This window comes from Schistocerca gregaria, chromosome 3, assembly GCF_023897955.1.
Source record: "Schistocerca gregaria isolate iqSchGreg1 chromosome 3, iqSchGreg1.2, whole genome shotgun sequence".
In the NCBI taxonomy this organism is placed as follows: Eukaryota; Metazoa; Arthropoda; class Insecta; order Orthoptera; family Acrididae; genus Schistocerca; species Schistocerca gregaria.
Window position 1 is genome coordinate 520940937 of NC_064922.1, and position 24215 is coordinate 520965151.

The window sequence follows — 24215 nt, forward strand, 5'->3', positions numbered from 1 at the left end:
ATCAGGAGAAAGAAAATTCTACGGATTGGAGCGTGGAATGTCAGATCCCTTAATCGGGCAGGTAGGTTAGAAAATTTTAAAAGGGAAATGGATAGGTTAAAGTTAGATATAGTAGGAATTAGTGAAGCTCGGTGGCAGGAGGAACAAGAGTTTTGGTCAGGTGACTACAGGGTTATAAACACAAAATCAAATAGGGGTAATGCAGGAGTAGGTTTAATAATGAATAGGCAAATAGGAATGCAGGTAAGCTACTACAAACAGCATAGTGAACGCATTATTGTGGCCAAGATAGATACGAAGCCCACACCTACTACAGTAGTACAAGTTTATATGCCAACTAGCTCTGCAGATGACGAAGAAATTGAAGAAATGTTTGATCAAATAAAAGAAATTATTCAGAAAGTGAAGGGAGATGAAAATCTAATAGTCATGGGTGATTGGAATTCGGTAGTAGGAAAAGGCAGAGAAGGAAACGTAGTAGGTGAATATGGACTGGGGCAAAGAAATGAAAGAGGAAGCTGACTGGTAGAATTTTGCACAGAGGACAATTTAATCATAGGTAACACTTGGTTCAAGAATCATGAAAGAAGGCTGTATACATGGAAGAAGCCTGGAGATACCAAAAGGTATCAGATAGATTATATAATGGTAAGACAGAGATTTAGGAACCAGGTTTTAAACTATAAGACATTTCCAGGGCAGATGTGGACTCTGACCACAATCTATTGGTTATGACCTGTAGATTAAAACTGAAGAAACTGCAAAAAGGAGGAAATTTAAGAAGATGGGATATGGATAAACTAAAAGAACCAGAGGTTGTACAGAGTTTCAGGGAGAGGGTAAGACAGCAATTGACAGGAATGGGGTAAAGAAATACAGTAGAAGAAGAAAGGGCAGTTTTGAGGGATGAAGTAGTGAAGGCAGCAGAGGATCAAGTAGGTAAAAAGACGAGGGCTAGTAGAACTCCTTGGGTAACAGAAGAAATATTGAACTTAATTGATGAAAGGAGAAAATAGAAAAATGCAGTAAACGAAGCAGGCAAAAAGGAATACAGATGTCTCAAAAATGAGATCGACAGGAGGTGCAAAATGGCTAAGCAGGCATGGCTAGAGGACAAATGTAAGGATGTAGAGGCTTATCTCACTAGGGGTAAGATAGATACTGCCTACAGGAAAATTAAAGAGACCTTTGGAGATAAGAGAACCACTTGTATGAACATCAAGAGCTCAGATGGAAACCCAGTTCTAACCAAAGAAGTGAAAGCAGAAAGGTGGAAGGAGTACATAGAGGGTCTATACAAGGGCGATCTACTTGAGAACAATATTGTGGAATTGGAAGAGGGTGTAGATGAAGATGAAATGGGACATACGATACTGCATGTAGAGTTTGATAGAGCTCTGAAAGACCTGAGTCGAAACAAGGCCCCCGGAGTAGACAACATTCCATTGGAACTACTGACGGCCTTGGGAGAGCCAGTCATGACAAAACTCTACCATCTGGTGAACAAGACGTATGAGACAGGCGAAATACCCTCAGACCTCAAGAAGAATATAATAATTATAATCCCAAAGGAAGCAGGTGTTGACAGATGTGAAAATTACCGAACTATCATTTTAATAAGTCACAGCTGCAAAATACAAACGCGAATTCTTTACAGACGAATGGAAAAACTAGTAGAAGCCGACCTCGGGGAGGATCAGTTTGGATTCCGTAGAAATGTTAGAACACGTGAGGCAATACTGACCCTACGACTTATCTTAGAAGCTAGATTAAGGAAGGGCAAACCTACGTTTCTAGCATTTTTAGACTTAGAGAAAGCTTTTGACAATGTTGACTGGAATACTCTCAAGGGCAGTTTTGAGGGATGAAGTAGTGAAGGCAGCAGAGGATCAAGTAGGTAAAAAGACGAGGGCTAGTAGAACTCCTTGGGTAACAGAAGAAATATTGAACTTAATTGATGAAAGGAGAAAATAGAAAAATGCAGTAAACGAAGCAGGCAAAAAGGAATACAGATGTCTCAAAAATGAGATCGACAGGAGGTGCAAAATGGATAAGCAGGCATGGCTAGAGGACAAATGTAAGGATGTAGAGGCTTATCTCACTAGGGGTAAGATAGATACTGCCTACAGGAAAATTAAAGAGACCTTTGGAGATAAGAGAACCACTTGTATGAACATCAAGAGCTCAGATGGAAACCCAGTTCTAACCAAAGAAGTGAAAGCAGAAAGGTGGAAGGAGTACATAGAGGGTCTATACAAGGGCGATCTACTTGAGAACAATATTGTGGAATTGGAAGAGGGTGTAGATGAAGATGAAATGGGACATACGATACTGCATGTAGAGTTTGATAGAGCTCTGAAAGACCTGAGTCGAAACAAGGCCCCCGGAGTAGACAACATTCCATTGGAACTACTGACGGCCTTGGGAGAGCCAGTCATGACAAAACTCTACCATCTGGTGAACAAGACGTATGAGACAGGCGAAATACCCTCAGACCTCAAGAAGAATATAATAATTATAATCCCAAAGGAAGCAGGTGTTGACAGATGTGAAAATTACCGAACTATCTGGAATACTCTCTTTCAAATTCTGAAGGTGGCGGGGGTAAAATACAGGGAACGAAAGGCTATTTACAATTTGTACAGAAACCAGATGGCAGTTATAAGAGTCGAGGGACATGAAAGGGAAGCAGTGGTTGGGAAGGGAGTGAGACAGGGTTGTAGTCTCTCCCCGATGTTATTGATTCTGTATATTGAGCAAGCAGTAAAGGAAACAAAAGAAAAATTCGGAGTAGGTATTAAAATCCACGGAGAAGAAATAAAAACTTTGAGGTTCGGCAATGACATCGTAATTCTGTGAGAGACAGCAAAGGACTTGGAAGAGCAGTTGAACGGAATGCATAGCGTCTTGAAAGGAGGATATAAAATGAACATCAACAAAAGCAAAACGAGGATAATGGAATGTAGTCGAATTGAGTCGGCTGATGCTGAAGGAATTAGATTAGGAAATGAAACACTTAAAGTAGTAAAGTAGTTTTGCTATTTGGGGAGCAAAATAACTGATGATGGTCGAAGTAGAGAGGATATAAAATGTAGACTGGCAATGGCAAGGAAAGCGTTTCTGAAGAAGAGAAATTTGTTAACATCTAGTATAGATTTAAGTGTCAGGAAGTCATTTCTGAAAGTATTTGTATGGAGTGTAGCCATGTATGGAAGTGAAACATGGACGATACATAGTTTGGACAAGAAGAGAATAGAAGCTTTCGAAATGTGGTGCTACAGAAGAATGCTGAAGATTAGATGGGTAGATCACATAACTAATGAGGAAGTATTGAATAAGATTGGGGAAAAGAGAAGTTTGTGGCACAACTTGACCAGAAGAAGGGATCGGTTGGTAGGACATGTTCTGAGGCATCAAGGTGTAACCAATTTAGTATTAGAGGGCAGCGTAGAGGGTAAAAATCGTAGAGGGAGACCAAGAGATGACTACACTAAGCAGATTCAGAAGGATGTGGGTTGCAGTGGGTACTGGGAGATGAAGAAGCTTGCACAGGATAGTATAGCATGGAGAGCTGCATCAAACCAGTCTCAGGACTGAAGACCACAACAACAACAAGTGTTGATAAAAAAAAGAGCTGATCTCAATTTCTGACCTACCTGTAGAGCATGAGCTGGTACACTGAAAATCATTGCTTCGTTAAAGATAGGACAACGTTCACCACGCTTAGTTGTTGTTTTCTTCTTATGAACTTTCTTCCCATGTTGCAATAAATAAACCTGCAAGCAAAAGGCATATAAACAAACAAAAGGCATAATTTTCTCTTAGAAAACGTTTACACACAAGCGAAAAATTCAAATGAAAGTATGTTAACATCATGTCGACGATCAACACAATATGTCTGGAACTGTTCAAGATATTGTAATTCTGTTTTCACCTAGGCGAATTGCGATAATGTCCTCGCTAAACATCGTATGCTCTTTTTTCGTAGTTGTGAGCAATAGTTGCCAGAATACCTATTTCATTGGCTTCGCTCGTTGCAGGCCAGCTCCTTATCTTGTGCGTCAGGGTCGGCCACGGCATACTAAACTGCATATGTGACACTGCAACATATGTTCCGTCCGAGGTTCGGCCCGTTTCTTCACTACTCGGCACGTCTCAGCTTTGCTCGGCCCTTCTGTGAACTGCCTGGTACAGAACTACATTTCGTTTAGCCGTACCCAGGGACGGTGTTCCTTGTTACGGCATTTTTCGGTAGGCACGACTTGTTTCAATTCGACAGAATAGTGGTTTCAGCGGTGTTTTTCCTTCACTGTTTGTCCGTGGTCTAAAGGAAGTTGACAGGTCCAGTGGCCCTTTGCACAAAAAGAGTCAGTCTAGGGATCTATCGCACAAGCCTTTAAAAATTAATGAGTATCACAGAACGGAAGGATGAGAATTCTGAATATCTATTATGCAAGAGCATAATTGACGGGTACCGCAGATTTGCTACGCAACAGCATTACAACACGATGCTTTTGACAGTGAAACAAAAAAAATTACAACGCATGACAGACGATTTGTATGGGATTCACTGTTTTGTACATCGAGAAGCACTTTGTGCTACATTTACAGGCGTGGTGCAAGTGACGAAATAGGTGGTACAAATAGTACACTTTTTGGAGCTGCACGCATTATTATACTGTCCGTTGCAACAATTTTTGACGGAACTGAAGGAAGAATGTGGAGACGCTACGGAGTGGACAGTGTCTTGAAGGGAGGATATGAGATGAACATCAACAAAAGCAAAACGAGGATAATGGAATGTAGTCGAATTAAGTCGTGTGATGCTGAGGGAATTAGATTAGGAAATGAGACACTTAAAGTAGTAGATGAGTTTTGCTATTCGTGTAGCAAAATAACTGATGATGGTCGAAGTAGAGAGGATATAAAATGTAGACTGGCATTGACAAGGAAAGCGTTTCTGAAGAAGAGAAATTTTTTAACATCGAGTATAGATTTAAGTGTCAGGAAGTCGTTTCTGAAAGTATTTGTATGGAGTGTAGGCATGTATGGAAGTGAAACACGGACGATAAATTGTTTGCACAAGAAGAGAATAGAAGCTTTCGAAATGTGGTGCTACAGACGAATTCTTAAGTTTAAATGGGTGGACCAGATAAGTAATGAGGAGCTATTGAATAAGATTGGGGAGAAGATAAGTTTGTGGCACAACTTGACCAGAAGAAGGGATCGGTTGGTAGAACATGTTCTGAGGCATTAAGGGATCAATTTAGCACTGATGGGCAGCGTGGACGGTAAAAATCGCAGCGGGAGACCAAGAGATGAATACACTAAGCAGATTCAGAAGGATATAGGTTGCAGTAGGTACCGGGAGATGAAGAAATTTGCACAGGATATAGTAGCATGGAGAGCTGCATTAAACCATTCTCAGGACTGAAGACAGCAGCAACAACAACAACAACAACAACAACATACTACTGCAAAGTGCTTAGGTTAAGTCAAGGGACACTCCTTGAACGATTTTTCAAATTAAAACTCACAGTTGATGAGTTTATTAAAGAGAAAGGAAAGCAAGAACCAAAATTAGAACACCTGGAACGGGTTAGAAACCTAGCATTTCAAGTGGACTTCCCTGCACATGTCCACTGTCCACAGTAAGACGTTAAAGATGAGAGGAAACTTTTTTCTAATTTGAAGCGGATACATTTAAAGAGAAAGTCACATTGTGGAGGGGTGACTTCTGACATAAATCTCCGTCCCCTTCCTTAAGCTCACTGGTGTTAAAGAAAACGCGAAGTTTGAAAAATTCGTTGTAGCATTGAAAGAATTGCAAAAGTAGTTTTCTAAACGTCTTGCGGACACTGCGAACCTTACATCTGTTTTTGAGCTGTTTTCGATCTGGTTGCGGTTTTAGTTGAGAGTGTTCCTCTGTGCAAGTGGAACTGATCGATCTGGAGTGTAATTCCTGTTTAAAAGACAAATTGTTTTACGTCAAAACTGTCCAGTATTTCTATGTTATTTAATCTCGGGATGAGTTTCCACTCCTCCATAATAGCACTACAAACGTGATACAACGTTTAAATCAACATATGAGCGCGAAATGCTTTTTTCGATTAGGAAACTGAATAGGTCACGATAACATGATAAACGGAGTGTTTAAGATCTGCGAAATTGTCAGTGTCTGTTTGTATACTGACGGTTTGTACTAGATATAAAGTTTTAGTCTTCAGCGTGCCAAAAGTAATTAATACTGACTTGTGGGGTGTTCCAGTTTCTCCCTCTCTTTCCCCCTGTTACTGCTTAGAGAGCATGGAGTGATAATGAGGAAGTGTGCACTTGGGCAACAGAGCTGCCCACGCCTGGAAAAACTTCATGTGCATGCGGAATTCTTGGCACCCTGCACTACGTTGTATTGAAGGGTTCTTCCAGTAACATGCATGTTTTTGCAGATTTATTGAATTGTGATTCTTGTTCTACACTGCCTCTCAGCAAGTCTGTGAGCGTTTTTTTTTTTTAGAAACTATCCTTCACACGCTTGAAGGACACTTACGGAATGGAAACTATATTTCTTCCGTGTCTCTTTCTTTTGTGGTATCGTAGCATTGTAAGACTGTTTCTTTCTTATCCAGTGTGATATGTCTCTTTACTTGGGTATGAAATCAGGAACTTTCACGCAAGGCAGCAATTTGTTTCATGTTCAAAAGAATAAATCGATTTCTAAATGTTGTAATTTTTCCGAAGCTAGTGATCAGATTTTTAAGAGTGAAACTTCGCTGAATTCGTCTTCTAGAAATACGATGCTAGTAGCAGAAGTTACCCTGCTTTCATTAGCAAAAGCAAAGTTGATATCGATATCTCTGTAATTAATATAGCTATGAAAAGAGACAAAACGCCATTCAGAGAGAACGTTTTCACAATTCATCTGGTTGAAAACGAAGTTACGATATATTAAGTGGCGCAAATTACGATGCCTAATGTTCAAATGTGTGTGAATTCCTGAGGGACCAAACTGCTGAGGTCATCGGTCCCTAGACTTACACACTGCTTAAAACTAAATTAAACTAACTTATGCTAAGAACAACAGACACATCCATGCCGAGGGAGAGGATTCGGTTCCCCGGCTGGAGGGGCCGTGCAGTCAGTGACATGGTGCCTCAAACCGTGCGTCCACTCCTCACGGCAATTGCGATACATTAATCGTTTCAGGAAATACGTGAGGCGAATAGCACCAATCAGTCACTCTGTTGAATCAGTCTCTCACAATTACATTGTAGAGGAAAAAACAAAATTACACAGTTACATCCACTTTCACAATGTATTTTTAAGGATCGGTGCACGTACAATGAAAATAGTGTGTAATACATTGCTTCCAACAATTACACTCCTGGAAATTGAAATAAGAACACCGTGAATTATTCATTGTCCCAGGAAGGGGAAACTTTATTGACACATTCCTGGGGTCAGATACATCACATGATCACACTGACAGAACCACAGGCAATGTCGGCACTAGTACAGTGTATATCCACCTTTCGCAGCAATGCAGGCTGCTATTCTCCCATGGAGACGATTGTAGAGATGCTGGATGTTGTCCTGTGGAACGGCTTGCCATGCCATTTCCACCTGGCGCCTCTGTTGGACCAGCGTTCGTGCTGGACGTGCAGACCGCGTGAGACGACGCTTCATCCAGTCCCAAACATGCTCAATGGGGGACAGATCCGGAGATCTTGCTGGCCAGGGTAGTTGACTTACACCTTCTAGAGCACGTTGGGTGGCACGGGATACATGCGGACGTGCATTGTCCTGTTGGAACAGCAAGTTCCCTTGCCGGTCTAGGAATGGTAGAACGATGGGTTAAATGACGGTTTGGATGTACCGTGCACTATTCAGTGTCCCCTCGACGATCACCAGAGGTGTACGGCCAGTGTAGGAGATCGCTCCCCACACCATGATGCCGGGTGTTGGCCCTGTGTGCCTCGGTCGTATGCAGTCCTGATTGTGGCGCTCACCTGCACGGCGCCAAACACGCATACGACCATCATTGGCACCAAGGCAGAAGCGACTCTCATCGCTGAAGACGACACGTCTCCATTTGTCCCTCCATTCACGCCTGTCGCGACACCACTGGAGGCGGGCTGCACGATGTTGGGGCGTGAGCGGAAGACGGCCTACGGTGTGCGGGACCGTAGCCCAGCTTCATGGAGACGGTTGCGAATGGTCCTCGCCGATACCCCAGGAGCAACAGTGTCCCTAATTTGCTGGGAAGTGGCGGTGCGGTCCCCTACGGCACTGCGTAGGATCCTACGGTCTTGGCGTGCATCCGTGCGTCGCTGCAGTCCGGTCCCAGGTCGACGGGCACGTGCACCTTCCGCCGACCACTGGCGACAACATCGATGTACTGTGGAGACCTCACGCCCCACGTGTTGAGCAATTCGGCGGTACGTCCACCCGGCCTCCCGCATGCCCACTATACGCCCTCGCTCAAAGTCCGTCAACTGCACATACGGTTCACGTCCACGCTGTCGCGGCATGCTACCAGTGTTAAAGACTGCGATGGAGCTCCGTATGCCACGGCAAACTGGCTGACACTGACGGCGGCGATGCACAAATGCTGCGCAGCTAGCGCTATTCGACGGCCAACACCGCGGTTCCTGGTGTGTCCGCTGTGCCGTGCGTGTGATCATTGCTTGTACAGCCCTCTCGCAGTGTCCGGAGCAAGTATGGTGGGTCTGACACACCGGTGTCAATGTGTTCTTTTTTCCATTTCCAGGAATGTATAAATTTAAAATTTTGAAATAAATGTTCTACATTAACAAATTACTTTGCAGGTAAATAATCAAAGAAAACTTCACGGTGTTGCTCCTAAACATTAAAATATTGTTATCAATTATTACGTTAGTCACGAGACGAAATTACAATGACGAAGAAATATGCATTAAAGTTTTTTGTGTCATTGTAACTGTATTGTGATTTATGCACATTGACTATCATTGCTCAAAATTGGCAAACTGTTATAAATGGAAAGATATGTTGGATTTTTATTTCATTGAACTTGAGTATAACACTTTCAACTTATGCATCTTGCTTTATTTGTCTGATAATTTTCTTAACTAAAGAAGATGAGAGTGTATCAGTAAGTACTGTACCTTTACAAATGGGTCGCCAGGTACAGGGTCGGTAGAGAACCTCAGGTTTCGAGCCTTCACTATGACGACAGTGAGTCTCTCAGCAGTGGGTAGGTAGCTCAGCGAGAACATCACCTCGCCCCATTCTGTGCCGTGCTGAAAACAGTTAGCCACTAGGTCAAAAAATGCCTCGACCCTATATTATCACTGTTATATATATTTTCAAGTCCAGTAAGTAGATACCAACAGTCAAAATTGTCTCTCACAGCAGTACGTAACATAATTGTCTCTCACAACAGTATGTAACATGATGACACAAATTGTTTCATAAGACCGTATCTTCTACATGAATGAAGATAGAAGTCTGGACTGAATTTTAAATTATGCACAGTACTGAAGTCTTTATTTTCAAAATAACTATCCAAAATAGAAGAGTATATTTTTTACATGCATTAGTATACAACTTCAAGCTACTTTTTGCAGTTATGTGTAGGATCACGGTTTTCATTTACCCTGCACAAATGTTCAATGTACCCTCCACCGGACGCATTTCAAAGATCAAAATTTCAGTGAAACTCGTTCCATACCTTTTACAGCATGTCTGGAGCTACCGCGTTCACTGCCGTTGTTACGTGGCATCGCAGTTCACCCAAAAGTGTTGGACGGATAAGCACCTAGATGCAGTGTTCTGCAGGCATCCACAAAAAAAAAAAAAAAACCTATACCCTGAGGCCAGCCAGGGTTAATGGTGCAATGCGAAATCCTTAAGCCTCTTAAACAGTCGACCCATCAGTGAGGAAGCTGAAAAAGGTGCCAATGTGGTGTGTCCTGTCTTGTTCAAAAACGAAACTTTCGGCATGTTCTCGCAACTGTGGAAGAGCCTAGAAATCCAACACAGCAAGGTACGGGTACCTGTAACTTGTCTTTTCTGCAAAACAGAAAGGTCCGTGAATCTTATGCTCCAGAATGTTTAACACCTCAGCACAGCACTTGCCCGTGAAAGGCAAAGGTCCCGAGTTCGAGTCTCCGTCCGGCACACAGTTTTAATCTGCCAGGAAGTTTCATATCAGCGCACACTCCGCTGCATACTGAAAATCTGATTCTGGAAACATCCCCAAGGCTGTAGCTAAGCCATGTCTCCGCAATATCCTTTCTTTCAGGGGTGGTAGTTTTGCACGGTTCGCAGGAGAGCTTCTGTAATGTTTGGAAGGCAGGAGACGAGATACTGGCAGAAGTAGAGCTGTGAGGACGGTGCTTGAGTCGTGTTTGGGTAGCTCAGTTGGTAGAGCACTTGCCCGCGAAAGGCAAAGGTCCCGAGTTCGAGTCTCGGTCCGGCACACAGTTTTAATCTCCCAGGAAGTACGAATAATCTGATAATTCGTGGACGGGTGTATTTTAATCGACGCCCATCCAGAGTTGTTTTGCGTTCACTTTGATTGAAGGCACGCTCTGTAGAACTTAATCAATCTGCCAGAAGTAACTACGTGCGCACGAGGGCGGTCTGCACCCGCGAACCCAGGAAGTTTCACCTCAGCAGAAGCTGCTGTGTCGTCGTGCTTCCGTGTGTCAGTGGCTTGGGATCCCGGCCACTCTTCAACAACTTTCTGTGAGTTGACCTATTACCATGTGGCGACGCCGGGCTTCGAACGTCGGCGTCGGTTCCAGGCGTATCTACCTTACACACAAATGTGGCCTCTTCGATAAAGTCATTACTGGGCACCTGCACGTAAACTGCCTGGAGCAGTAACTGTGTTCGAACGGCTGGGCAGAAATGTGGCGTTCAGTGTGTGCTGGTCGTCGCCATGCAGGTGGCGCTGCTGTCTCCACTGTTGCTGGGCCTAGGATCTCGGTCCGCAGCCTGAGAATCCGGCCAGTCAGGCAGCTCAGCATCTGCCAGCTTCTCCGGACTGCAACGCTGGGCATGCAGTCTCGTCGCCTCTGCCGAGGTGTCAATGGTGGATCTCTGCGTCTTGTCCCACTGGGACAGAGACGCAGCCTAAGATATTCATAGCGATAGCCGTCTTCGCCAGGCCGACCACGCTACGAGCCCGCGCGGCGATAAAACGCCGTCTCACACGGAGTACGGTTCGCCGTAAATATGCTATTTGGCGCGCTTGATTGCCGGCTAGCAGAGATATGTTACCGTCTCATACGAGACTACTCCGATACAGCGCAGCCTTAGCAGCGGGACCGGTCGATGCTGTCAGCTACAAAGCCATCGACACCAGCTGCACCAGAGTCTAATGAATGTAGGCAGACAACAATAAAGGGTGTCTTGTATAAATGAGCTGCCTTCTCTGCTGTACCTGTACCCATCTTCGGTAGAGTATCACCGCCCATAAGTAACCGTCCATGGCACCTCGTTTCATTGGAGAGCATGAAACTTTGGAGATTCTCCTGTCTGTTGTCTTTGGCAATTCACTTAGTCTGATAACTAAGCACTAAACATGAAAGGAAATTGTTATCTTCGATCTCTGCACCAAGAATGAATTCATAAAATTCTATACGCACCGTAATGGAGGCATTTTGCCAATGGACAGGTGCATGCTGTAATCGAAGAAGCGACCGAAATTAGAATAAGCAGCACCAATTTTAACAGAGACCAGAGATACGGATGTTGTACGGCATGAAGGCGGGCTTTGGACATCGAGTGAAAGCAAAGACGTAGGCATGACGCTCCGTATTTAGCAGTTATATACAACCACTCGCTCACAGAAAGTTCCGTATCTAAAGACTGGAAAATTGCTCAAGTCACACGAATACCCAAAAAGGGAAGTAGAAGTAATCCGCTTAATTACAGGCCTATATCACTAACGTCGATTTGCAGTAGGGTTTCAGAACAGATACTGCATTCGTACATTATGAAGTACCTCGAAGAAAATGATTTATTGACATATAGTCAGCACGGATACAGAAAATATCGTTCTTGTGAAACACAACTAGCTCTTTATACTCATGAAGTAATAAGTGCTACCGACAGGGGATGTCAAATTGATTCCATATTTTGGTTTCCGGAAGGCTTTCGACACCGTTCCTCACAAGCCTCTTCTAACCAAACTGTGTGCCTACGGAGTATCGCCTCAGTTGTGCGACTGGATTTGTGATTTTCTGTCAGAAAAGTCAAAGTTCGTAGTAATAGACGGAAAGTCATCGAGTAAAAGAGAAGTAATATCCGGCGTTGGGCGTTCCCCAAGGAAGTGTTATAGGCCCTCTATTGTTCCTGACATATATTAACTACATAGGAGACAATCTGAGTAGCCGTCTTAGATTGTTTGCAGATGATGCTGTCACTTACCGTCTTGTAAAATCATCAGATGATCAAAACGACTTGCAAAATGATTTAGATAAGATATCTGTATGGTGCAAAAAGTGGCAAATGACCCAGAATAAAGAAAAGTGTGAAGTTATTCGCATGAGTAGTAAAAGAAATTAGCTAAATTTCGATTACGCGATAAGTCACAAAAATCTGAGGACTGTAAATTCAACCAAATACTTAGGGATTACAATTACAAAAACCTAAATTGGAAATATCACATAGACAATATTGTGGGAAGAGCAAACCAAAGACTGCGGTTCATTGGCAGGACACATAGAAGGTGCAAGAGACTGCTTACACTACGCTTGTGCGCCGTATTCTGGAGTATTGCTGTGCGGTGTTGGATGCTCGTCATGTGGGATTGTCGGATGACATCAAAAAAGTTCAAAGAAGGGCAGCTCGTTTTATATTACGGCGAAATATGGGAGATAGTGTCACAGACATGATACGTGAATTGGAGTGGCAATCGTTAGAACAAAGGCGTTTTTCGTTGCGACGGGATCTTCTCATGAAATTTCAATCACCAGTCTTCTCCTCCGATAGCGAAAACATTCTGTTGGGACCCACCTAAATAGGGAGAAATGATCATCACGATAAAATAAGAGAAATCAGGGCTCGCACAGAAAAATTTAAGTGCTCGTTTTTCCCGCGTGCCGTTCGAGAGGGGAACAGTAGAGAGACAGCTTGAAGGTAGTTCACAGCACCCTGTGCCAGGCACTTTATTATGAATAGCAGAATAATCACGTGGATGTAAATGCAGGTATTGTAGGGACGCAGCAGCGGCAGTTTCAAACGTGGTGCCGGCTACTCGCACCCAAGGTCCGTAAAAAAACAAGACTCGCACCGAGGTTCACGAGAAAGGCAGGCCGAGAAAGACAGGCCGCGCCGCGTACGTCACGAAGGTTGGCCTGAACTCGCTCGCTCAGCTTAGCAGACAAAATGCGTTTCTAAGCCTGTTAACTCGCAGATGGGCTTGTACATACTAACGAGAATTGTATCTTCTACTGGAATCTGCTATAATGAAGTCTTACTGATTAATAGCACTACAACAAAGTTTAATTTACGATCAATACTCGAGATAAATGGTATAACGGCTTGTTTATAGGCATTTAGTCTCTTCTGCTCAACAGCCCTTATTTCATACAAGGAGTGGTGCCTTACGCAACTGATAATCGTTTTGGCATGCTTTTAATTTTATTGTCCCCCCGCACAATCGTAACAAATTATAAGTAGGCCTATAGACTTCCGATCATTGTAGGACTAACAACAGTAAGTCTCCATAATAGCGGAATCCAGTAGCAGATGCAATTCTAGTTTGTATGTAAACACGTAGTTACGAGTTAATAGGTGTAGAAACGTAGTTTGTCTGCTGAGTTGAGCGATCGAGCGTCCGCAGGCCTACCTTCGTGGCGTACGCGCCGCGGCCTGTCTTTCTCGTAGGCCTCGCACTCGCACCATGTGACGTCATTCTAGCCCGCGGCGTGACGGAGCCGCTAGCTGCACATCTTGCTTTCCGGGCACAGATCACCGTGCCAACGTTGGCAGTCAGTGGCTTCAACTCCTGATGACGGTGGCGGAGACTACTTTCGAAAGCTCGAGTGGCTTATTCGAAATGTCACAGCTTGTAAACCGAGAAGATTTTATTGGTTTATTCGTAATTTTCTGTCTGTTAATATCCTTAAACTTAATACCTCGAAGTTCTAATTTGGTGTCGCAATACCAGCTGAGAGAATAAAATAACACTTCAAACGTTATTTCATTTTATTGAAGTATCTTGCAAAATGCGGTACGCACTAAGCAGCGCACTAAAATTCGGCTCACGAAAAACAAAAATAATTGTTGAAATTTCCTGGCAGATTAAAACTGTGTGCCCGGCCGAGACTCCAACTCGCGACCTTTGCCTTTCGCGGGCAAGTGCTGAGTAAAGCTGTGAGTACGGGGCGTGAGTCGTGCTTCGGTAGCTCAGTTGGTAGAGCACTTGCCTGCGAAAGACAAAGGTCCCGAGTTCGAGTCTCGGTCGGGCACACAGTTTTAATCTGCCAGGAAGTTTCATATCAGCGCACACTCCGCTGCAGAGTGAAAATCTCATTCTGGAAAAATAATTGTTGCTTGGGCCAGATATGATCATTACAACTAGGAACGTTATATATATATATATACGCTATATATATATATATATATAGAGAGAGAGAGAGAGAGAGATTTATTTGCACGGCTTCCAGAGGAATTTATGCAAGACTGGGTAAGATTCCGGAAGTTCCATTTTGAGACAGGGGATTATTTGAGTTTGAGAAAGATTCGCTCTCCTAGATATAAATTGTATAGGAAGTACACAAAGCTTGTTTTATCTCAGATGTTCGATAATTATTCGTCAATGTATTTATGAATTTAGGTTAGTGCTATACATTAAAGGTAGGCATATTTCATTAGTGTATCCAAAGTACGTATTTTTAGACTATTAATGTGAATAAGGATGCAGGAAACCTTCGAAAACAACCATGAATATTGTCGGTAGAACCAGGTTTTAACAGTCTAGGACTCAAATGTAATGGACTTTGTTTCCCTGGTTTGTCACGTTATTGTGTAGACAAGGCAACTAGGGTACAGAATTATTAAGTCTGCGGCAACGTGTTGCCTAGGGTTGCACCCCATGTAGCTTAAGAACCATATACAGAGGGGTCCTTAAAATGTATCCACTGTTTAAAAGTCCATAACTTGCAAACTAATTGACGCAGTTGTATAATTTTTGGTGAAAGTGTAGCTTAAAGTCCAACTTAAAGATGTCACTGTAGGTGTTCGAAATGGTCACCATTAACATCCACACATAAACGATGCTGCCGAACTGCAGCACGAACGACTGACTGCAACGTGTTCAGTTGGATATTTGCACATGAATGTACGATGGATTCTCGAAGTTCATCCAATGTGCGTGGCTATTGTCGATAAACGACGTGTTTTGTGCTCCCCACAGGTAAAAGTCCAGAGAAGTTAGGTATGGGCAACGTGGTGGATACTCCGCAGCACCTCTACGGCCTATCCATCTTCCTGGTAGATTTTCGTCGAGATACGCCCTAACACGATTTTGGTAGTGGGCTCGGGCACCATCTTGTTCAAAGTAAACTCTTCCGTCTCCATAAAAGTCTCGGATGGCAGGTAAAATGGATGTCTGAAGCTTCTGAAGGTACACCTCAACGGTAACTGTGCCGTCAAAGAAGAATGGCCCAATCAAGCCCCGGTAAGACAATCCACACCACATATTTACTCCTGGAAAATTCACGACTTTGTCTACATGAACGTTCGGATTTTCGGCAGCTCAGTAGATGCAATTGTGGCGATTTACTGTACCATTGAGTTTGAACTGTGCCTCATCAGACCACACAATTATCTCTGCAAACTCTTCGTCGTTGCGCACCATGTAAGTAAACCACTCGCTGTACTTCATTTTACTATCTGGGTCTCCCTCATTCATTGCGTGTAGCAATTATGGGATGTAGCACTTCCACTTTGCTGTCTTCAAAATTCGCCGAACACTTGAGCGACTAACTCCAATTTCACGTGCACATTGTCTCACAGACTTCTGTGATGAGCGAGTGAATTGTTGTAACAGAAGACGGGAGTTAGCTGGCCTTGTTACACATTCTTCGGCTTCAAATTTGTCTTGAATGCGACGAATCGTTAAACGCGTCGGTGGCTCTGTTTGATACTCATTTCGCCATTGCCGTTGAACCTCATAAATGTTTTCGTACTTAAAATACCACTTCAAAACTGACTTCCTTTCATCGAATGTAAGCCTTGCGCCAGCCATGTTTATTCGAGTAACTAGGTGCAACTAAGAACAAAACACTAACTATCTGGCGACTGTCATCTGACAAAGCAAAACAACGCAATACAACGCTTGTGTGGCGATTGCTGGAACTACATACTATTACACTACCAAAGATGAAACAACTCTGTGAATTAGTTTGTCAGTTATGGACTTTTAAACAGTGGATACATTTTTTTGGACCCCTCTGTAGTTTAATAAGGTGCTAACACTTTTCCGACCTTAATATTTCACCTGATTTTCCTCTCACCGAACGCAAAATATTTTTTCTGTATTTGGGCCGGCAGATGAAGTATAGGTGATTACATCTATACTTCAGCATGATCCTGTTCTTGATACTCTACTATAAGGGGCGGTCAAATGAAGAACGAACACATGTCAGATTACATAGCCCGCGCGGCAGGTCGTCCCACTGTTATCACGTTTCGCTAGTCATCGCTGTGGTAGCGGAACGGCATAGTGGCACATCACAAGTGTTTGCCGTTGTTGGGTTATGACCTTCGTTGTTGGCAAACTGGTCTAAATTATTCGTTCAGCTGTTATACAGTATCGTAGTATCGCGCATCGTACGGCTAGCGCCTACGACTCGACTACACTTCAGACAGCTGTGTAGCACACGTGGCCTGCTTTCCTCGCCCGCCCTCTACACGTGCTCCAGCCATCGCATGGAAACAAGTTCCTCGGGTGTGGAACCACAATCGGACGAAGACTACTCTTCAGCGGCTTGGTTGGGAAACACTGCAACATCTTATGTGCAGCGTGTGATTTTCATATCTTTGGTCACCTGAAGGAAGACATACATGTACGTCTGTTTCAGTCGGACGAGGAAGTGTAAGAATGTGTGGTTGTGGATCCGTAAGCGGCTGACTGCGCTCTACTAAATAGGATTTGATCGTCTCGTGTCCTAGTGGGATAAATGTCCTACCGCTCGTAGTGATTGCTTTTGAATGGAACCATTCCATGGTCCCGTTGCTGCGTGTGTTCGGGTTCTATTTGATGCCCCTCATACATTCGCAGTACCATGTAAAACTGAATGAAGTCGCAGCAAACCTTGACGTGTCAGACACAAAGTTCCTGTTGAGATGTAAGATATGCGAAAGCGAAGCGGTTGTTCTTGTGGGAAATATAGACAGGTGACGTTCAGGTATAGCGCAGTCACGTTTGTAGTCTGCTAGGTGTTGGAATTGTACGTTGCTGTAGCTCATTAAAGGCTGTACAAGGAGGACAAAGAGAGAAGATCAGTTACTCCATTTCGGCCATGATCTACAAAGATTCACATCCCCAAGGACTACAAAACCACGTCGAAACCGCCCCATCGACAAGAAAACTATGTAATTTCCCATGAAGAACCTGACAAACAAGCAACATAATGTATACTAAAGCCACTGTGTTACCGCCTTGCACGCGTTATACAGCATCGGAGACAGTCATTTATAGAAATACGTGCAGATTTTGAAAATAATGAAAAATCTCCTACAGATTCCAGGAGGGATTAAGTACCCACTCTTGGTCATCCTTGGAGACGCCTATGTATACATGTGTACCTCAGGTGTCTCAGTTTATTGACACACACCTGTATGTGGGATTTCGATAATTTTTCTGATTTATATAAGGCTGTGTGAATGTGGGAGTTCACAGCTCTTTGTTCCTGGTCTCGAAAATATGTCTGGTTTGGCTCTCGTCTGCGTAGTGCGAATGTTGTGCACTGAGAAGTGCAAACATAACCGTCGCTGGAGTGTGCGATCACAAAATTACATGGACATCGAATATGTATTCTGAATGCTTCAAATTTTGTGTCAAGCAATGTATATCTCATACTCCCAAGTTATGTAAGCTGGACACGCGTTTGCATCCGCTAGTGATACAGTTTATTCCGCTGTTGTAAACGTGACGCAGAAACATGAAAGGCGGTTTGTATCTTGTAATCATTATTGTGACACGTTACTCCGTAACAAGATTTTTGCGTATATTTCCCCCAATATGTATGCACTTCAGTATTTCATATTAGCTGAGTACCCAGCATTGCCCAGGTATGTATTTATTCCCATTCTATTAGTCCATCTCCTCCTTCCTCTCTGCCCGCCCCCTTCACCCTCCTCTCTGTCAATCTCCTTCCCCCCCCCCCCCCCCCCCTCTCTCTTCACCTTCTCCACCACCAAGTCTCTGTCATCTGCTCCTGCCCTTCTCTCTGTCCATATGCTGCTTCCCCTGTCTCTCGTCCCCTCAGTCTGCTGCTAAAGCCCTCATTTACCACCGACCCCCTCTCACTGTCTATCTCCTCCTCATCTTCTAATTGTCCTTCTCCACCTTCCCCATTCTCTGTCCACCTCCTCCCCCTCCCTCTGTCCCATCTCCTCCTCTTCCCTGTCTCTTACCATTTCACCTGCCCCCTTTCTCTGTCCATCTACTCTCACCTCTCTCTGTACATCTCTTCCTCAACCCTTCTCTCTTCATTTTATTAACCCCATACTGATAGGAGGTTCCTGATTGTTACCCACACAGTATTTCTTTCCAGATAGTAAGTAAAATGTGTACCAAATTTGGTTGAAATCGGTCTATTGATTTAGGAGACGTGGAACATACACACAAACATACACACTTTTTTTTAAATATATATGTATTTTACAATAATTATTTGCTTTTTGTCTTTTATGTTATTTAGTTGTGATGGCGGCTGCTTAGCACTTCAGATCGGTCAATACTGTTTTGAATTTCCGCGGCCAAGACTGTTTCGATAAAAACATTTGTGAATAGAAGTTCTTCCGATCCACGGCAGAGTGATACAGCAGCCAGTGTTAACAATGTGATATAACAAACAGTCTTGGCTGCAAAACTGGATTTTTATTTTATTTAGACGCCCGGGGATGCGTTTCGCCTTACACAAGCCACCTCCAGATTGCCAGCTAAATTGGTGTTAAGCTCACAGGATGGGATGCCGAGCGTACAAATCACCCAGCAGGAAACCTCCATGATCAGAATTCGAAAAAACAAAAATTACCGTTGAGCGGTGTCTGATGTAGAAGATGTTAAGTACACGGAAAACCACGCCTAACTTACATAAAAGCCCCAGTAGGAAGTTGCCCTTGTCAGGTGTTTTTAAAAAGGACTCGCGCGATGTCCTCGTCAGATATGCGGCAGTGTCGACGTCCGCTAAAACGAGATCAGGGCTACATAGACGTATCACACAATAAATACGTAAGAGGCGCAGTTGCTCACGCTGTCGGCTGTGCACACTATAATGGTCGCCTAGTCGTAGATATTGCTATAATTGCACTATTTCACTCCCATTTACGGAGCTTGTTAGCACTTGATGTTAGGTTGGCGCCATTAAAATGCATTGTGGTAATCGCTGCTGCTTGCTGGATCGCTGCTGTGTCTCGATGCTAATGCTGGCTCTAAATCTGGTTGTCTATGGGTAAAAAGATGAAGTCCCGTGTTTCCGTGTTTTTGATGTGCTTTTGATGATAAATAATGAGCGAAACCAACATATATTTAAACTTCACATATTTATTACTCTGGTGGCCATCTTAATTCCACTGTCCACCAAAGACAATGACACAACACAATGTATCACTTCTTTTACATGTTCTTTGCAATGTTTATCCACCTCGAACAATAACACACTCACACTTTACCAAAGTGACATTCAGACACCGCCCCCGACCCTTCTTGCTGCTTGTATTTATAAACTTGTCAAAGAACTACTAAAAAGAGATATAGTTTATAAGTCACATGTACATCTGTTATCGTAATGTGTGCAGAAAAGTTATTAATTTATATCGAGTGGCATAATGTAACAGGTTATTAAAATGACAGACAGATTTGTTGACTTGACAGAATAATTCTTTGTTACAAAAATGCCGTTTTTAAAAGTTTGTCAATTGACTTCTCTAATTTGCATAAATAAGTAAATAACATGAATTATTAAGAATTACATTGGTTTTCGTCTTAAATAGGAGAGTTTACGTGAATACTGAGTGAAAACGGTACTAGTGAACAAATAGGTTTCACTGGGTGATTTTTATTTAAGGAGATCCAAAATCGTAAGTTGGCCACTATTTTTCGTACTTTATATTCATTACTTAAGATGAACTTAGTGTTTTTACATGATGACATTAGCTGTATCAGTGATCAAGTGATATTAACTTTTGTGTGGGTCAGTTATTCAGTATAATTTAAATGCGTTGACTGTTTATGGAGTCATTTTATGCAATCATTGTTAACATACACAATAACTTTTCTATAACCATAAATACTCGTTAAACTAGTTGAATTTGGAGGGTATCGTATACTTCGATAAAGTAAAGCCTTTAATAGGTTCCGTTGCAACACAGTACGACGATTTTTTTTCCATACAATATCGAGATGTCCTGTATGTTTGTGGATCTTACATCGCGTCCTCCGGATACAACATCTGGTCTGACGAAGAGCGGTGCTGGTTAGGATGGGTGGGCGTTACCTGGCCGGTGTCTGTGAGCGTGAGCCAGGTGGTGACCGGCTGCCGCATGCTGATGTCGGAGAGGCGCAGCTCGGCCTCGCCCAGCAGCGTCGTCACCTCCTTGTCCGTGGCGAACACCTGCAGCGACAACGTGCGCCGCGACAGCTCCGCCGGGTCCAGCGAGAACACAAACTTCTCCTTGTAGCTGGGGCAGCTGCTGCGTCGGTACACCTGCCCACGCAGTTTAGTTTGTTTCATTTGTCTAATGGCAAACTTAACACCTACAACTTCCAAACTACAAACAAAAAATTAACAAATTACGGATTACAAAGTACACACGCATGGTTAAAAAAAAACTGGATGATTTATTCAAGAGAATGAGATTCGCAAATTGACCAAGGCAATAACGCGTTGGCCCACCTTTGACCCTTACGCAAACAGCTGTTCGGCCTGGCATCTGGCAATGATTGATTGAATTGTCGGATGTCCTCCTGAGACTTACCGTGCCAACTGACGCCAGATGGTTGGAGAGCCCTGCCCATAACGCTCCAAACCTGCTCACGAGGAGCTAATCTGCAGAAACCAGCACGGTTTTAGGAAACAGCGGTCATCCGGGACACAGCTGGCCCTCTTCGTGCATGATATACAACAGGCTCTAGACACCGGCTCCCAGGTTGGAGCCATATTCCTCGACTTTCGAAAGGCGTTCGACTCAGTTCCGCACTGTCGCTTGCCACAAAAAGTGATCGCTTACGGGCTATCCGATGACATATGAAGTTGGATAGAAAGTTTTCTAACTGACAGCGAGCAGTATGTCGTCCTGAACGGGGTGACTTCAACAGAAACAAGCGTAACTTCAAGTGTGCCCCAGGGCAGCGTAATAAGTCCTGTGCTTTTTACGACTTACATAAACGATCTGTTTGATGGTATTGACAGTGGCCTGAGACTATTTGCCGATGATCCTGTAGTCTACAGCAAAATAGTGCCAAATTCTACTCAACTGACGTGAGCTGGTTGGAGAGCCCTGCCCATAATGCTCCAAACCTGCTCACGAGGAGCTAATCTGCAGAAACCACCACGATTTTAGGAAACAGCGGTCATGCGAGACACAGCTGGCCCTCTTCGTGCATGATATACAACAGGCTCTAGACACCGGCTCCCAGGTTGGTGCCATATTTCTCGACTTTCGAAAGGCGTTCGACTCAGTTCCGCACTGTCGCTTGCCACAAAAAGTGATCGCTTACGGGCTATCCGATGACATATGAAGTTGGATAGAAAGTTTTCTAACTGACAGCGAGCAGTATGTCGTCCTGAACGGGATGACTTCAACAGAAACAAGCGTAACTTCAGGTGTGCCCCAGGGCAGCGTAATTGGTCCTGTGCTTTTTACGACTTACATAAACGATCGGTTTGATGGGATTGACAGTGGTCTGAGACTGTTTGTCGATGATGCTGTAGTCTACAGGAGAGTAGTATCACATGAAAGTTGTGAACAAATCAATGAGGATTTGCATAAAATAAATGCGTGATGTAATGACTGGCAGTTATCTCTCAATCTAAGTGTAATCTGTTGCCTATAACAAGGCGAAAATTCCCATTAATGTACGAGTACAAAATAAATGCGCAGTCTTTGGAAGCTGTAACATCGGTCAACTATCTGGGTATGACTATTCGAACTGATCTCAAATGGAATGATCAGATTACACATGTAACGGGTAAGGCGGACTCTAGAATGCGGTTTATTGGTAGAATCCTGAAGCGAAGCAGTCCTTCAACAAAGGGAATAACTTACAATACGTTAGTTCGTCCAGTCTTAGAGTATTGTTCGTCTGTATGGGACCCTTATCAGTTGGATCTGATTCAAGAGATTGAGAAGGTCCAAAGAAGAGTGGCAAGACTCGTGACTGGTACATTTAGCCATCGCGAGAGCGTTACCAATCTCATAGAAAGTTTGAAGTGGGACACACTTGCAGACGACGAGCCGAACAGAAACGGCTGCTCACTAAACTCCGAAATCCGATCTTTACCGAGGATGTAGAGCGTATATTATTACCACCAACTTTGAAATCCCGCAATGGTCACTATTCAAAGATAAAGAAAATAAGAGCTCGTACTCAGGCGTTCAGACGGTCGTTTTTCCCTCGCGCGATCCGCGAGTGGAACAGAGAGGGGGGGGGGGGGGGGGGGACATGACTTTGGCGCGAATTGTGCCCTCCGCCACACACCGCTTGGTGGCTAGCAGAGTATATATGTAGATGCAGAAATGTTCTCAGTTGGGGAGAGCTCCGGTGACCTCGTTGGCCTAGGTAGGGTGTGGCAGGCACAAAGACAAGCGGTAGACACTCTGACCATGTGTTGGCGGGAATATCTTGTTGAAGTGTAAGCCCAGAATGGCTAGCTATGAAGAGCTATGAAGGGCATAGAATATCGTCGAAGCACTGCTGTTCTGTGAAATTGCTGCGAATGACAACGAAGGGGGTCTTACTATGAAATGAAATGGCAACCCAGACCTTCACTCTTGGTTGTCGGCCTGTATGGCGGGTAACAATCAGGTTAGTATCCCACTGCTGTCTCCAGACACGTCTTATCTGGTCATCGGGGCTCACTGAGGACAGTTCTATTGCATTCAACGAGATTCCAGGTTGAATGTGGCCGACATCACTGCAAATGGTCTTGCTGGCGTACCGCCTTTCTGTGAGCCACCAATGAATGTCTCTTGTAGACATTGAGCACCAGTTGCTCTTCGGATCCATGATAATGATGAATCCAGAACTCTGAGTACTCTCTGAAGTTTGTTCGGTTCTCTCGTTCTGTCGTCTCCCTAGGTTGACCGCTTCCTTCTCGATGCTGTGTTCGGCCGTGGTTCGCTCATTCCTGCCAGCACAGTCAAATAGTGGCATCAAATGTCGAGCTATCCCACGATTGCTCCAACCGGCTTCTTTGAGGTCAACTACACATTCTCTCTCAAAGGCTGAAACCCGCATATACTGCTCACGCGCCCGTCTGCGAGACATAGTTACTGTCCAAATGAGTACGCGAAATGAAATTCGCAAAGACATTAAGCCCTTGTATCCTCTCTACTTACTACCCTTGCCAGCTGCGTCGTGAAATTGTGTTTCACTGTCAGAAATTCATCGAACGGTCGCCAAAGTGTATAATTTTGCAGTTTACGTCGATACCTGTATGAATATCGTAAATGTGTACGTGGTTTGGGGATGGGGAGAGAAACTTCTGTCTCCAATGTTAAAGTATAAAATGGGCCGGGGAGTGAGGAGGAGGTTGTGTGGTGGCAGTATGCAGGAGGTCGGGCTGTCAGGATTTGATAGTGGGTATCCGGGGCTGCCGTTAAATGACAAAACAGGAAATTAAGTACAATAAAGAGGATATATTTCAACACACGGAGTACAAAAGGCTCGCCTATGGTCGGAAGTTAGCATGTGTAGGCTAGTCTAGGAGGGTCGAACAATTAGATGAAATGGGTAACGGAAGAGGAAGCGGTTCATGTTAACTTACGTT

At 43.9% G+C, this 24215-nt stretch overlaps 1 protein-coding gene across 1 annotated transcript in view; it reads right to left on the minus strand.

Moving 5' to 3' along the window:
- Positions 1-24215, minus strand: part of LOC126355445 (synaptotagmin-12-like) — a 310563-nt gene that overhangs the window by 12269 nt on the left and 274079 nt on the right. Inside the window, exons 6-8 of the mRNA XM_050005754.1 lie at positions 20721-20930; positions 9144-9278; positions 3657-3776 (exon numbers count right to left, since the gene is read on the minus strand). Coding sequence (XP_049861711.1) covers positions 3657-3776; positions 9144-9278; positions 20721-20930 — 465 coding nt within the window. The remainder of the gene's footprint in view (positions 1-3656; positions 3777-9143; positions 9279-20720; positions 20931-24215) is intronic.